Genomic DNA, 16,465 nt, shown 5'->3' on the forward strand with positions numbered 1-16,465 from the left:
CTTGTTTGCATCTTTTCCAAAACTTTAATCAAGATGAAATAATTTTTGATTTCCTTGCAGCTTCAGACAGTGGGAGAAATGGAAATAGTTCTTCTTTAGTTTAGTTGAAGAAGATTTTGTTCCTTCTAAACATTTTTATCTATCCTTCTTCCAAGGGCTCAGTGTGGCATACATGGCTCTCCCTTCCTCCATTTTATCCTAACAATAGCCCTGTGAGGTGAAAAAGAGAATGGCTTTCCCAAGGCCAGCCTAAGTATGTTAGTCCTGTGCTAACAGTGAAATCCTAAGCATAATTACTCTCACTAAGCTCAGTGGTTTTAGAGAGTGGTGACTCTGTTTAGGATTGTGTTGTAGATGAGACATTCCTCTGTCTTTCTCTATAAACTTCTTGAATATAAAATAATATGTAAAACAATTCAATTATGTTTAGATTTTTTTCTTTTTGGTGCAAAAGTAAATGAGAACAAATTTTTTCTTGCCTTGTCTATTTATTTGTAACCCATCTTTCTCTCTGAAACTCAAGTCAGATTACAAAATGTAATCAGACAATGCAAGACAAACAGTGAACAATATGGCAACACACAGAGCTGAACAGATACTGTCCTTTTAGACCAGGGGATGGCAACCTTTACCACCCAAAGAGCCATTTGGACCCGTTTTCCACAGCCCCAAAGATCTACCGAGCCAGAGAGGTGGCTCCGCATGGAGCCGCCTCCAGTTCGGCCCTTCCGCTCACCTTTCCTTCCAGCGCTGCTGTGGAGGGCTGGAGGGACACACCTACGCTACCCTCCGACCTCCAGGCCACATGGAGCCGCAGTATAAGGCTGAAAGAGCTGCATGCGGCTCCGAAGCCGTGGGTTTCAGACCCCTGTTTTAGACAGTGCTGGCAGTGGTGGGATCCAAAAATTTTAGTAACAGGTTCCCATGATGGTGGGATTCAAACTGTGGTGTAGCGCCAATGGGGCTGGGCGGGGCACGACGGGGGCATGGCCGGGCATTCCAGGGGCAGGGCATTCCTGGGCAGGGCTGTGGCAAGGACGCAGCCGCTGTGCCGGTCCTTGGACGGGAAACGAATGCACGCAGGCGCAAGCTGCCACGCCCGCCGGTGCACCTCCTGCTATACTGCTTCAAGTTCTGCGCGCTACTGCTGAGAGGAGGGGCGTAACTAAGGCAAAAATCATGTGGCAAAATCATGTGGCAAAATCACCCATTAGTAACTCCCTCTTGGCACACACAAATAATTAGTAACCTACTCTCGGAAACCTGTGAGAACCTGCTGGATCCCACCCCTGAGTGCTGGCCACCTGTTGACTGAAAAACTGTTCATATCTTTCTGTGCACCTTGTTGGTGCATGCACATATTTGTGGTGTGGGCCCCAATCATTTATAAGACTGATTTCCTGGAACTGGTAGAGATGGGGAGATGGAGGGATTGATTATTTCTCAGATATTTCTCCAGGAAATAGCATGAGGTAGCTTGTGGAGCATTTAAAGTTAATATGAAATCCATCAACACTTTAATAACCAAACCCATCAACACTTTATATCCAAATGGCCAAATGTTAAATCATTAAACATTCTGTAAGTAGAAGAAAAAATGACCACAGTTACATATAGCAGCAATGAATTAGAACAAAAGAGCATAAGATAATCAAGACAAAATCAATAAAGCAGAACTATCAGAAGAAAACTACTGTGGATAAAATATAGAGTAGTGGTAACAGATTGTAAAGTGGCCAGGAAAAGATCAACCAAAACCTAGGAAAATTTATCTGGCACCTAAAAAGCAGCAAGGTAAATGCCAGGCAAACTTTGTGGGGATTGGCATTTCATAGATGGGTGCCACTACTGAGAAAGCTCTCTCTGGTTGTCACCCACTCATCATGCCATGTATGCACAACAGCATTTCAAGATGAACATCTTAGCTGGCAAACAGAGTGGTATGGAAAAAGGCTGTCCATCTGTTACCCCATTTGTAAGTATATTATGGCTTTAAAGGTAAGAAACAACAATCTGATCCTGTCCAAAAGCAAATAGGTAACCAGCTTTCAAATGTACTACTCAGACCTTTTCATGAATCTTCAAATGCATCCCTATGCAGAACTTGGGAGAAATCCAGAACCCAGCAAACACAAAACAGCAAAGCAGGTGGGATTAAGGGGAAAGCATTCAGAAGGCATAAGGAGATTGGGCAGTTACCTGAACTCAGTCATTGATCTGTCTATGCATCGTTTCCAATTGAGGGACTTGACTGCAGTGCCTCAAGAGTGGCTATTTTCAGTCCATTCTGTTATGAGATCATGATTAAGGACTGAATCTAAAATCCTCTTGGGTACTGAGCCTCTCCAGTTTTGTAGAATTACTACAAAAACCAGAAGGGTTTTTGTTTGTATCATTCCAAAATAGACCATTCAGTGTTGTTACTATAAACGTTAAAATAAAAATAAGCAATGATATCAAACCAATATTAAATGACCATCCAGTATCCTGTTTTGTATTGTTTTGGAGGGAGGGTTTTTGTCGGTTTTCGCTGTTGCATAAAAATGGGCATAGAAGTGAGATCTGTACAGTTTTCCTACCATATGGCATATGGAATCTATTATCTAATAATGTTACACCCTGGGGAAAAACTGGACATTTCACAACTCCTTGCCCCCAAATGCATTTTTTTGAGCAGAAAATTTTGAGGGCAAACCCTGCAAAAAAAACCACTTTATGTAAAATGCTTCTTATAGTTCCTCAGTGAGCTTTCCTGGCTGAGTGGGGAGGATCAACCTTGGCACTCCCAAATCCTAATCCTACTCTATACCATGCTTGCTTTCCAAAACTTTTGTCCAAGTATATCATTCAGTCCTATAAGCTGTTCAGCTAATTTTAGTTGCTTTATCCAAATGGAAAAATGCCAGTTGCATACAGGTGAATCCATGAAGAAAATACTTTGCATTCTTTCTCGACATAATTGTAGTAGTAGAAGAAAGTGGCTTGGACCAGTATCTAGAAAACCTGGTTTCAGATTCCCACTCTGCCATGAAGGATTAGTGTGAGGGTAAAAATGGGACAGGGAAAATTGGGTATGCTACCCTGAACTCCTTGTATTTTTGAGCTGGTATTATGATACAGTTATCTAAAGGAGTGTTAGATGTTTGGGGTGGCACAATTTGAGAGCTTGCCCTAGACGTCATTTTCTGTAGATACCCCCTTTGGATGCAAAGATGGGGAGCAACAAAAATGTTACCTGAGACTAAGAAGAACGTACAACTTTAGCCTTCCGATATACACAGAGTAAGAAAATTTCAGTGTAAACTTAGAACAGTTCCTTGGGTGGGATAATGGGAGAAGACTGAGAGAGGCAGTAACTGAATTTTAATCTTTACTAAAGTATAAAAATAGCAGAAAAACAAGGCAAGGTAGGCAGATTAAAAGGCAATGCATTGTATTGAATTTGGGAAGTATGTTTAAGCTATGATGAAGTAATGGGCTCAGAATGGCTTACAACAAAAAAGAAACAGTTAAAATTTGCAATCCATGCAGCTGAAAATGGCGCTACAAAAACCAATCCCTAACTAAGTTTGGGGAATGAATTAAATGAAGGAAAGGAAAAGGCAGAGGGAAAAGGGAAGAAGGAGAAAAGAAGACGGAAGAGGGAGGCCAGCTATGTTGGAATGCTGTTGCTGCCTTCAACTGTAGGCCTGGTGGAACAGCTCTATCGTACAGGACTTTTGGAACTGTGATGAGTCTTTCAGGGCTGAGGCCTCATTCGACATAGTGTTTTGCCAGAGCCAGTGCCGAGAAGGTGCTGGCCCTGTTTGAGAAATGCTGGATGTTTGGGGGGGGGGGGGGGGGGGGGCAAAGACCACCAACAAATTGTTAACTTTAGAGCAAAGCGCTATCTTGGGGGTGTATTTGGAGAGGCAGTCTTGAAAGTACAAAGGTCCCAGACTAATCAGTGTTTTGAAGATTAACACCAGAGCCCTGAACCTGGTCCAGTGCTCCACTGCTAATAAATGCAGGTACTGGAGCATTGGATGAATGTGTCTTCCATCACAATGTCACCATAAGGACGCAACATCTTCATTTTGGACAACAGTCAAGTTGTTGTGTCTGTTATGTCAGTCTGTGTTTTGAATAACTGCAATTAATGAATTCTCTTAAGTGTTCAAGTTAAGACTGTTTACCAGCAGACCCAGTACAAGGTGTTGGTTTGTTGATCATGGAACCAACTATATTGTTAAGTGGATAATGATTAAGTCCATCTTGTGGTGACTCAGAAACTTATAATCATATAGTCTCTAATAAATTAAGTGCTTCTGAGCCAAGGAGGATGCTTTGCATACAGTGTCTGATGGCTTCCAGATGATTAATAAATGCCATTTTTCGTTCTATAAACTCTGAATTTTTACAGTTGGTAAATTATAAAATTGATCTTTAATCATATGCCCAGGATGATTGTATTGCTGTTCGTAAAGTGCTTCGTAATACTAACAGTGAAACAAAAAGCATATGGTTGTTTCAGGCCCTAATTTAGGGCTATATTTATAAGAGGAAAATATTGTTTATTGCCTTGTTTCAAATTGAGTGTTGCCTAATATCCATTCATTAGTGCATTAATGCAGTGTCACTGATGTCTGAATCAGGGATCCCCAGTGGCACCCATGGGCTCCATAGTGTTTCCCAACATTTTTCCTAGTGCTCACCAAGCTTTTTTTTATAAAGTAGGCAGTGCCGAGTGGAGCTTTCACTCAGCAGTGCTTCTGATTGGCCAATAGAGTTTGATTGATGGGGCTGTCTGCAGCAGTTCCCAGCCCAGCTGAAAGGTTTTTGTTGTGTGCTAAAGGTAATCTGTATACATGCAAGAAAATAGTTTTAAATAAAGTGTTTGTTTTAAAAGGCATCTGGATAAGCAGAGCTTCTGCCTGAAATGTTGAAGTGTTATTATTAGAATAACGCATAACCTCTTGTGGTTTGCTCCGCCTCTTGCAACAGCCATTTTGTAGCTGCACCTACCACCCTGTGTCAGATATCCAAATGTGCCCACAAGCTCAAAAAAAAAAGTGGAGACTCCTGATCTAAATTACGACTACAGGATACGCTCTTGAGAGAGCTGAGTATCACTGGCATTTCAGTGGAGCTTAAGTACAGTTATCTCTGAATTACATTCCTAGTGCAAGTCCATCTTGATAGTATCATGTTGTAGTTTTCATGCATAGTTGACAGCTTTTCTTGTCATTCAAGCATCTGTCATCGTTCTAATTTACATGAATGTTACACTAATGCCAGAGAATAGCCTTTAGACTTCTGGGTGGAGGGATTAAATAACTGTGGTGTTTAAGTTTCCATTACACCTTTTAAAACTGAATCCTTAGGCCATAAAAGCAAAATTGCAATATGATAGTTGTTTGCATTCATTTTAGCTTCTGGTAGACAGCTGTCTGTATACTAAGTTATTGCTGATGCTAACTGACTGAATTAGTAGACTGGAAAAGGAAAGAGGATAACTACGTATGGAATCCGAAAAACAATGATTGACAATGCAAGACTCAATCTTCTTGCTTTGTAACTTAACAGTGAACAATTAAGAGAAATGTACAGCAGAATCTCTTTTGTAATTGAAGGTTATTTGTTTGTGTTTTTTTAAAGAAACGAAACCATAAAGAATTTGCATAATGTTTTGTGACCAGGCTTTGGCAGAATAATACCTAATAGAATTTACCGTAATTGTTAATTCTATAAAATTGCTTTTTTAATGGAAAACATTTATTTTACTGTGAAACAGCTGCTTTTTGTGTAACTTGCAACATTTTTTTTCGTGTGTGTGTAACTTGCAACATTCTACCATGAAGTTAATCGTTTCATGATGTGTAAACTTGAATGTTCTAGTTAGTGCGGAGCTAATGATGCATTTTGGGCAAGAAATTAAAAACTGTATTGTGCATTGCACTTGATGACAGTTTCAATTAAAGGTGAGATAAGGGCTGCTTAGCTTAGGAAAGGGGAGCAGCTTTCTAGTGTTTCATAAGGTGAGTATTTATTTCTGCTGTAGGTATTCTGTCCCTTGCCGATAGATGCTCACGTGGATGGGTCAGAAGCTCTTTGGATTCTGTGCAGTTGTTGCTGGATTTCAGTAGTCTTAAACATCTCCTACATTACTAGTGTGTATTTTACACAAGCTTAAAAACTTGCAAGGAATTGTGATAGGATTTCAAACAAGAAAAAATATAACTTAATGGTTGCAATTTGGAATTCTATCCATCCTCCCCTCCCCCCCCAGATTCTTTAAGCTTTCAAGCTCATTTATTTCAAGCTCTTATTTTCCTGCACGCCAGGGGACTCCTCGGTATGTTAAGACCCATACTGTCTGTGGGCTGTACTATCAACATAGGGGACACCTAGTTTACTTTTGGGTGTAGTGATGGTAACATTGACAGAGAAAACCTGTACTGTTATTTGTTTCATGCCTGTTTTGTAAGAGAACAGCAGACTTGCAGTAAAGTCCTAATCAAAGTTATACCCTTTTAAGACCAGTCTAACTCAGTGGGCTTGGAAGGGTACAACTCAGCATAGGGCAGTACTGTTGAGCTAGAGTCCCAAACTTACAAAATAGGGATTAATTCTCTTTGAACACAGTGGAGCTTAATTCCTATTAAGCATTCATAGGATAATCCTGAACACTGGAATTGGTATTTAATGCTTTTAAAACACATCTGTATATGTTTAACTTTATAGATTCCTTCCTTGCATTTTTTGGAGTGAAGATCATATATTGCAATTTTAGGTTTGGCATGATTATAAACTGTGTTTAGGAGAACTTAAAAGATAAAAAGATTGGCAGAGGTGGAACTAAATTTGAGATGGAATGAAATTTTCAGGCTGTAGATTAACTACATTTCTTAAAGCTGATCGGTAAAAATAAAATGTTCTTATTTCCATATTTTAATATGATTTTTTAAACAAATATTCTTAGATTGAAACTTTTGTATTGCAATTAGTGTCTTCTAGGGCAATGGCTTCCAAGACCCCCGTTGGATTCATTGGTTTGGGCAACATGGGAAATCCAATGGCAAAAAACCTTATCAAACATGGCTATCCTGTGATTGCATATGATGTTTTTCCAGAAGCTTGTAAAGAATTTCAAGATGTGGGGGCACAGGTATAGTAAGCATTTTCTTTTCAAATATTGTTAACAGGTGATTCAGACAGATTAGGTTGACATGTTCTGCTGTACATTCATTGACTGTGACATAAGAATTGCTCATTGCATGTACAAAGAACCATCAAGTGTGCAATATGCACAGATTGTACTTGTGTTCTCTGTTAACTTGTGGACAGGGCTTTAGACTTTCCTTCTGCCTCTCTGGTGTTACATCTCTGTAAAACCTGTTGTGACTAACATTCATAGCAGAAGTGCCATGCCACAAGATTTCTCTCCTTTGTTATGTTTTTGTAGTTCTTTTTTGTTTCCCTGAAAATCACAAACACTAAACTTGAAAATGATGCTTTTTTCTAGTAAGAAACTGATGACTGTCTCTTTTTTGTTTTCTTTGAAAGGTGACTGATTCCCCAGCAGATGTGGCAGAAAGAGCTGACAGGATTATTACAATGCTTCCATCTAATCCTAATGCAATAGAAGTTTACACAGGCAACAGTGGAATTTTGAAGTAAGAGCTTCTTCTATTAACTACCTTTTAACCTTTTAATACCAAAGTACAGATGGTTTAGTTTAGTTTTAATTACATTTTGTCTGAAATGTCACTTGCGTTCATTTTCTTAGTCTAATAAATTAGTCTAATAAATTGGAATTACTTGCTTCAGCTCAGCGAGTGCAAAGAGTAACAGATGAGCAAATGACAACAAAGTGAATCCAACAAGACATGTAGCAATGTTTGTCTGGGGCCACGTGATGTGTGTTTGTGCATGAAGCACTGTTTGTGTAAGAATGCAGCCTTCTGCTGTTCTGGCAATTCTGGAGAGAACCACATTATTTTTTTTAATGTTAGTTTTATTCCACTTACTGTGCAATCCAGGATGGGGGTGAAAGGACTCTGGAGAGAGTGTGACCCTGCACTGGAATTAATACCACTTGCGTCAGTGCAAGTGGCATTAATGTCAGCATAGAAGCACTTATGCCAGTGCTGGGGAACTACGTGGCAGCACATTGCCTGGGCGCCAGTGCTGCCATGACACCAAGGCTACTCTGGCACAGAAGCCCATGCCAGCATCAGAGGGGAGGGTCCTGGGGACCGAGCCAGCTTGTGTTGGCTTCCTGAGTCCTTCAGTTTGGGAATGCCCCCTTTTTCTGGTGTAGATTTGCGGCACCTAAAAGGAAGGTACAGCTCATGGAGTTCCTAGCTGTTCTGCCCCTGAGGATTGCACTGTTACACAAATAGTATTGATTCAAAGCTGACTAAGGTGAAATAGAAACATAAATGTCATTATAAGTAATAAAACTAAATAAAAACCCATAGAAAGATCATTTATCACTGAGCACTGAATGGTCACCAAATGCTATCATTGAGTAGTGAATATGCTTATACTTGGTCCTTGAAGATCAGTATTGTCTTCCGAGGCTGACTTCAGGCTCTCAGGCAGAGGTTTTTTACATCGTGTACCACCTGATCCTCTTAGCTGGAGATGCCAGAGATTGAACCTGGGACCTTCTGCACGGAAAGCAGAAGCTCTTCCACTGAGACGTGGCCCCTCCCACAGTGTTGGCTTTCTTGCCAGATGGTTGCAGACAAGAATGTTGGTGTTTTTTGTCAGCATTTGCCGTAGCTGCAACATCTCATTGGTTTTTTTTCCGTCCAGGAAAGTGAAGAAAGGATCTTTGTTAATAGACTCCAGTACTATTGATCCTTCTGTTTCAAAAGACTTAGCTAAAGAAGCTGAAAAAATGGGAGCTGTTTTTATGGATGCTCCTGTTTCTGGTGGTAAGTCCTTTCTTGACTATATTTGTTCTTTCATCTGTTTCCATTAATGATTTGTAGAAGGTTTCTTTCTTTTTGGGGGGGATGGGTGGTCTGATGTACATTTTAAGCAGAGATGTGCCCAGTGGTTGTGTTCTAATGGTTTAACTACCAATTTACCCCCCATCACATGCTCCCCCACTGCCCACTTACCTGGCTGCTGCACCCCCCCCCCCTTTTTGATGTTGGGCCAGGGGGAGGCGAGGGAAGGCAGCGGCTGCGGCTTGGCCTGCGTGCCACCTGGCCAGCTGCCTGGCCACCAAAGGGGCAGGGCTTCTTTCACCAGCCAGCCACTAGAGGTGACTGGCCTTGAAGCGTGCTGTGTGCCTGGGGGCCGGCTGCGCAGGCCGGGGGGGGGCTTTCTCCAACATTGCCCGGAAGACCTGGACCAGCGGCGTGGCCTTCAGGGGAAGCCTGTTCACGCCCAGCTGCTGCAGGGCTCTGAAAGCCCCCTTGCTCCCCCTCCCCTGGGAGAGGGAAGGACAGGGCTTTTAGCGCTGAGGCGCTGAATCCCACCACTGGATGTGCCCCTGGAATAGTAGAAGTCAGGTTTGCATATTAGGATTCATGTTTACTGTGCAGAGATGGATTGGATCCCTCAGAGCATTTTCATGAATAGGTGAAAGGAATTTCGGCCAGTTTATCTGTTATGCTGTTTCTTGGGGGTCCTCAGTCTCTCGGCAGCAGCATTTCAGGAGACCTCCTTTCGTCTCTGCCTTCTGGCCCTCTCCCCAGTATGATGTGGAAAGGGCTTCTGCATCTTCCGGCTAGATCTAAGCAAGCTGGTTCTGCAGAGAAGAGGCAGTGTCTTTGCCTGTCTTCCTCCTGCAATTTCAAATTTTCAATTTCAACCTTTAATGGCATATAAATTATCAGTATGTTTCCATTTAAAAAAGGAAGAAAACATTTAAAACATTTAAACTTTTAAAACATTTAAATACGGGTATTTAAAATGCTTTCCAGGAATTTAGCCACTGCCAGAGTGATCGATGGATTACAGTCACTTAGCAAGAAGCGAGTGGTCTGGAACTTGGAGTACTCAAGTCCTGGAAGCAGCAGAGGGTGAATTAAAATCGTGCGCAGGTTACTGTGAAGACAGCAGTCCAGAAGGATATGAGTTATGGTTTCTATAGTTCCACATCCACAACGGCATAGTCTTTGATGTTTAGGGATCTGGAGGTATCTCCCTGAAGTTTCCGCTGATGGGAAAGTATTAAGGCGTGCTAGCATAAATGCACGACGTTGGTTAGTGGATAGCAGAGATGAGAGATATTTGGCTCCAGTTCTGTAGTTTGGTTGTATTCCGAGGGAGCGAGGAGAGCATACAGCCGCCTTTGTTGGATAGAGACGATGATGTTCCAGATCCCTCAGTCTTTCGCGGATCTGGTTGAAAATGTGCAATTCACTCTCAGTCCCTACATTGTCCAAATCAAATCCTATGGTTCTTACTTTATTCTCGATGACTTTAAACCAATAGAATTGAAAGTTGTCTTTAAAAAGGTTTAAGTTTATGTCACCTGCAAGTGATCTAAAATGTATTTTGAGCCAGTACTTTATGGTGGCAATCCAAGCTTCTGTTTCCACATAAGAGAAGCCCACTTCGAGGCATAAAGTTGGATAGGTGACACTATTTGGGACTCCCAAGATCCTTCTCAGGAAATATGCTTGGATTTGTTCAACATCTCGTTGGAAGTCGCTTATCCAAATTGGAATGCCGTAAAGGATTTTAGGCAACAACTTTGCTTGAAAAAATTTTTAATGCGGCTTTTACTGATTGGTTTCCTTTTCCTCAGTAGTAAAATTGGATTATACCAGACATGGTACGTCTGGTTGATGAGATCAAGCAGGATCTATGAAGGGACCATTTTAGATTGTATTGAAAAGTGATCCCTAAGTATTTAAAAGATTGTACCTGCTTAATCTCAGTATTGTTGGTTTTCCAAGGAAGAGGACGCCAGTTTTTGGAAAATACAATTATTTTTGACTTCTCACTGTTTAATTTTAGTTTGTTGAGATCACAGTATTCAAGAAAAGCTCTTAGATATCTTTTGAGTCCAATGGATGTTTGGGATAAAATAACAGCGTCGTCAGCGTAGAGAAGGAGTGGGATGGAACGTTCTCCAATTTTAGCAGGGTGGCCATTTACTTTACTAAGGTGGTTTTGAAGATCGTTTATATAGATGTTAAAAAGATGGGGTGCCAATACGCATCCCTGTCTGACCCCTCTGGTGGTTGGAATTTTTTCGGATAATGTACCAGTTTGGTCTAATTTAACTTGACAAGTGGTATTGCTATATAGTTTACGGATAAGCATAAGTAGTCTTGGCTCCATTTGGAGATGAGTTAATTTTGACCATAGGATACTTCTAGAAATTGTGTCAAATGCACTACTCAGATCTAAAAAGGCTGCATATAATTTCCCTTGACCCCTGGATTGATATTTGTTTGCCAAAGTGTAGAGGGTTAGGCAATGATCCGTGGTAGATTTTCCAGATTTAAATCCAGCTTGTTCAGGACCTGTGATGTTATTTTCAGACATCCATGTTTTTAACTTACTTTCGAGGTATTTGGTATAAACCTTCCCAATTATGGACAGGAAGCTGATTGGTCGAAAGTTTCCAGGATCGTTGGTAGGTCCTTTTTTGTGGATTGGTATTATAATTGATGATAACCACGTCTCCGGAATTGAACCATAGTGGTCGATGTAAGCTGAAAAAATGGGAGCTGTTTTTATGGATGCTCCTGTTTCTGGTGGTAAGTCCTTTCTTGACTATATTTGTTCTTTCATCTGTTTCCATTAATGATTTGTAGAAGGCTCCTTCTCTTTTGGGGGGGTTGGGTGGCCAGATCTGCACTTTAAGCAGAGATGTGCCCTGTGGTTGTGTTCTAATGGTTTAACTACCAATCTACCTCCCATCACGTGCTCCCCACTGCCCACTTACCTGGCTGCCACCCCCCCCCCTTTTTTGATGTTGGGCCAGGGGAGGCGGCAGCGGCTGCGGCTTGGCCTGCGTGCCACCTGGCCAGCTGCCTGGCCACCAAAGGGGCAGGGCTTCTTTCACCAGCCAGCCACTAGAGGTGACTGGCCTTGAAGCGTGCTGTGTGCCTGGGGGCCGGCTGCGCAGGCCGGGGGGGGGGGGCTTTCTCCAACATTGCCCGGAAGACCTGGACCAGCGGCGTGGCCTTCAGGGGAAGCCTGTTCACGCCCAGCTGCTGCAGGGCTCTGAAAGCCCCCTTGCTCCCCCTCCCCTGGGAGAGGGAAGGACAGGGCTTTTAGCGCTGAGGCGCTGAATCCCACCACTGGATGTGCCCCTGGAATAGTAGAAGTCAGGTTTGCATATTAGGATTCATGTTTACTGTGCAGAGATGGGTTGGATCCCTCAGAGCATTTTCATGAATAGGTGAAAGGAATTTCGGCCAGTTCATCTGTTATGCTGTTTCTTGGGGGTCCTCAGTCTCTCGGCAGCAACATTTCAGGAGACCTCCTTTCATCTCTGCCTTCTGGCCCTCTCCCCAGTATGACGTGGAAAGGGCTTCTGCATCTTCCGGCTAGATCTAAGCAAGCTGGTTCTGCAGAGAAGAGGCAGTGTCTTTGCCTGTCTTCCTCCTGCAACCACACAGAGCCTGCGGAGCACTTAGGTGACCAGTAGAATTATGTTTTCTAAATCCCTACTACGTATTGGCCAGTTACATTGCTTAGTCCTATGCAGATTTACTTAAAAGCAAGTGCCATCAAACAAAAAGTAGGATTTACTTTTTAGTAACCATGGTATTGGATGATGCTGTTAGTGTCATTTTGGTCAGGGGGGTGGGGGTGGCTTAGAATTTGGTAGTTTCTCAAACCATTTCGCTCTCTCCCGGGTGGTAAAAACAAAAGGAAACAGTGGAAGGAACACATAAGAAGTAGGGATAATTCATCATTAATAAGGACTCATGTCAGAGTTTTTTTTTAAAAAAAAAGCTTCTCCATGATGATTATGTAAAGATTGCAGAGATGTAGGTGGAATGAGGAATCCAATAGGTAGAACATTAACCTAAAAAAAACCCCAGGGGTGGGTTTTTAGATTGTTGGATGCTATCTATAATATCTTGTATGCTGCATTTTTAACTGGGTTTAGTTATTTTAATGTATAGAGCCGTTTTATATTTATATTTATTTTTTCTGATCGTGCTCTTTTTGTTTGTTATGTTGTTTCTGCTATTCATCGCCCAGAGCCCTTCGGGGGTGGGCGGTATATAAATTCAATTAATAATAAATAAATAAAAAAGAAAACTCCTTGGAAGTAGAAATTTATTTATTGAATTACGGAACGTGTGATGACCATACAGTAATCATGTGGCTTTTTTGGTCCATTGTCATTTTGAAAATGGCTCTGCATGAGCTGCAAAGTAAGTACTACTGGTATACAGTAATGGCTGCCAAGCTGACCACTGAAAACTGGAGTCTTAAAATTCCATATTTCTCTGCTTATTTGGTGATTAAACTCACACTGTAACTCTTTGCTTGGTGGGGGTGACCTTGGATCATAACATTTTCCTCTGAAAAAGTAAAAGAGCTTACTTCCTTCATTATGATGGGACTGAAGTTGCTTCTCTATTGTGTGTTGCTTTGATCTGTGGAGATTTTTTAAATAATTAGGCATAAGAGAACATGATCACCAGCCTCCATACCAGAGACACACTAGGATATACTGTTTATATTACAGTAAATAGTCCAATTTAACTGGTGTCTTTTACTTTGGAGTATGTTCAGTTTTATAGGCAATCTCAGTGTCAGACACTCTTAACAAATTAAGTTGCAGTCCTAGTTGGAAGGTAGTGAAGTCTGGCTTCATTCCAGCTAGGATTACAGTAACAAGAGTTGTACTGTTGAACAGCCAAGGAATATGGAGGAAGCTTCGAGATCAGGCTAATTATGGAGTGCGACTGTTGTAGAAACAAATGTGATATGAGAAACCGTGCTGGGTACTGACCCAGAAACTATTCACTTACACGCAGGTTGTGTGCCCTGGGTTGGATGTTAACGGGAAGTGGAATGTTTCCCATTTCCTTCCCAGTCTTTCCAGTGATCCACCCTAAATCCACTTTGCTATGATGTTTTGTGAAAGACTTCCGGAAAGCCAGAGTGAGCTATATAGATAGGAAGTTGTAGTCCTGAATATGCCCTTTCCAGTGCCCCAGTCTCCTGTGAGAGCCATTTCATTGTTTGCCACCTTGAGGGAATATAGTGTTTTTTAATCATGTTGTTGTTATGTTCTAACCGTGTGTGTTTATCAGGTTCTCTGAAATCCAAGCTTTGACTTCAAAAATTCTGCCCCTCTAAATATGAAGAAATAGGAACATGTATCTTTCCTCCCCACCCATAAAAGGGGCTAGACTTTTAAAAAAATGAAAACTAGGAATTCAGAAAGCATGAGAGATGTGTTGTTGCATAATATATCAAGTGGTGATTTTTTAAAAGCCGACTGATGGTGGGGCAAGAGAAATGGCTGCCGTGAGAGACTGAAAATTCAGGGAGACCCGCCATGTGGGGCTGCTACATTGTACCGACAGCCATAGTGGCAACAAGAAAATCAGAGCAGCTCGCCCATGTAGAAAACACCAGGGTATGATACTGCCAGCGAAGCAAACGTGCTGCACAGATCGAAGGCTCAAAATTAGAACTGTGACTAACCCTTCAACAAGATAGGATAGCAACCTATATCGTGCTTTAAATAGAACCGTACAAAGAAAACCAGATTCTTTATCTTGAGTTTTCCCAGAGCACCTCACTGTGAAAATGTAAATGAATAGATAAGTCTGTCATCACTGTCCCTGAAATTTCAAGGGCTAGCAGCTCTGGTGAAAATACCTGAAAACAGCTGAAAAGGCCAAAAGATCCATGTATGTACACTGCTTGCCACTGTTTGTGAGTTTTCATTTTCCGTTACCCGCTCTATCTGCTTCTGAATAAGCATTGGGCCTCAGCCCTGAAGTGTAATTTGCTGTCCTCTGTATTGCCTGGTCAGAGTTGCCCTTTCTGTTGCATCTTGCCTATATATGCCTGAGGGAAACTGGAATATGTTAAGTCATTTATTGATGCTGTAGTGACAAGTGTAAACTGAGAATGAAGAAAGTGACTCCTGTATGCTCTTGGTAGTCATAAGAGTCTCTTTGTACACACTGTGTCACTAGTGTGGTATTTGCAGCAGTTGCTAGTGTCAAACTGAAGTGTCCTTTATAGACTGCAGAGTGTGTGCGTCTGTGTGCATTTTTTTTCCCTTAACGGAGAAAATAACATAAGTTGAATGGAACCATTTTTGCTAATTTGTATAAATGATTCCTAGAAGATTGAAACAGTAGGCACTGGAGCTTGTTAAAAACTTTATTTTACAAGCTCTGAAGAATTTAGAATATGGCTTGGCTACTAGCTTTTTTTTTCTTAATTCAAACCCTCTTAATAGGCTTCATTTCAGAGCCAGCATCAAATCTGTGTTGTGCTTGTCTTTAAAATACAAACATGCACTCTTGCTCTTTCTATTTACTGAATCAGAACCCTACTGTTTCCACAAGCGCTGTGTCTAATTTATGATGTGACCACAAAAACTAAAATTATTTATATGTTGGCACAAAACTGCACCACTGTACTTAAGAGTCTGTTGGCATTTCCATTATAAATTCTCCCTTGCAGTAGTTTATAACTTGGCATTTTTACTTTCCTTCAGGCTGAAACATGTTGTTTCTGTCAGAGCTCAAATTCCTTTTGCAAAATTTCATTTAAATAAGTTGGACCGTTTATTTATGTGTGAGGCCTAGTAAGCAAAGTAGAGTTTGGGCATGGCATTTAATTTGGATTTCTTACATTTGGCCAACCTATGGTGAAGTAAAATAGTTGGAGATTTTAAGAGACTTTCCAAGCTTTCTTTTCACTTTGTTAAAAGTCACAAGCATATAATCCTTTTGGTAAGTTTTTTTTTGAGGCATATTTTTGTTTTTTCTTGAGAAAAAATGGATCCTGGTACATCTATCATCTTTCCAGTATTTTGAGAAGCACAAACTACAAACTGACTTTCAGGCACAGTTCAGAGTGTTGATTCTTATGTTTATAGCCTTGTACAACCTGAGACCAGATATCTGAAGGAATCCCTGCTCCCATATTAACTCTGGTTTCTGTGTCCCCTGACTTTGGCAGTGAGGCAGGTGTCTCCATGAGATGGGACATTCTTCTCTGAGGTAACACCTTACCTATGAAGTTCACCACCACCATCCATTTGGCTGCCACTCTGTTGAACTTCCAGGTCCATGTGAAATGTTTTATTTACCCAAGTTTTTAGTAGCACCTAAAATATTTATTTCCTGAGCTTGATAACCCAGGCTGGCCTGATCTCAAAGCTAAGCAGGGTCATCATGGTTAGTACTTGGATGGCAGGCCACCAAGGAAGTCCAGGGACATAGAAGTAAGCAATGGCTCGCCACCTCTAAACATCTCTTGTCTCGAAAATCCTTTGGAGTTCCTGTAAGTTAGC

The 16,465-nt window shown here is 41.4% G+C and overlaps 1 protein-coding gene across 1 annotated transcript in view; it reads left to right on the plus strand.

The window, feature by feature from the left end:
• Nucleotides 1-16,465, plus strand: part of HIBADH (3-hydroxyisobutyrate dehydrogenase) — an 89,992-nt gene that overhangs the window by 3,139 nt on the left and 70,388 nt on the right. The window contains exons 2-4 of the mRNA XM_048511500.1: nt 6,987-7,147; nt 7,546-7,655; nt 8,803-8,924. Coding sequence (XP_048367457.1) covers nt 6,987-7,147; nt 7,546-7,655; nt 8,803-8,924 — 393 coding nt within the window. The remainder of the gene's footprint in view (nt 1-6,986; nt 7,148-7,545; nt 7,656-8,802; nt 8,925-16,465) is intronic.

The sequence above is a fragment of the Sphaerodactylus townsendi genome, linkage group LG11, assembly GCF_021028975.2.
Source record: "Sphaerodactylus townsendi isolate TG3544 linkage group LG11, MPM_Stown_v2.3, whole genome shotgun sequence".
Taxonomy (NCBI): Eukaryota; Metazoa; Chordata; class Lepidosauria; order Squamata; family Sphaerodactylidae; genus Sphaerodactylus; species Sphaerodactylus townsendi.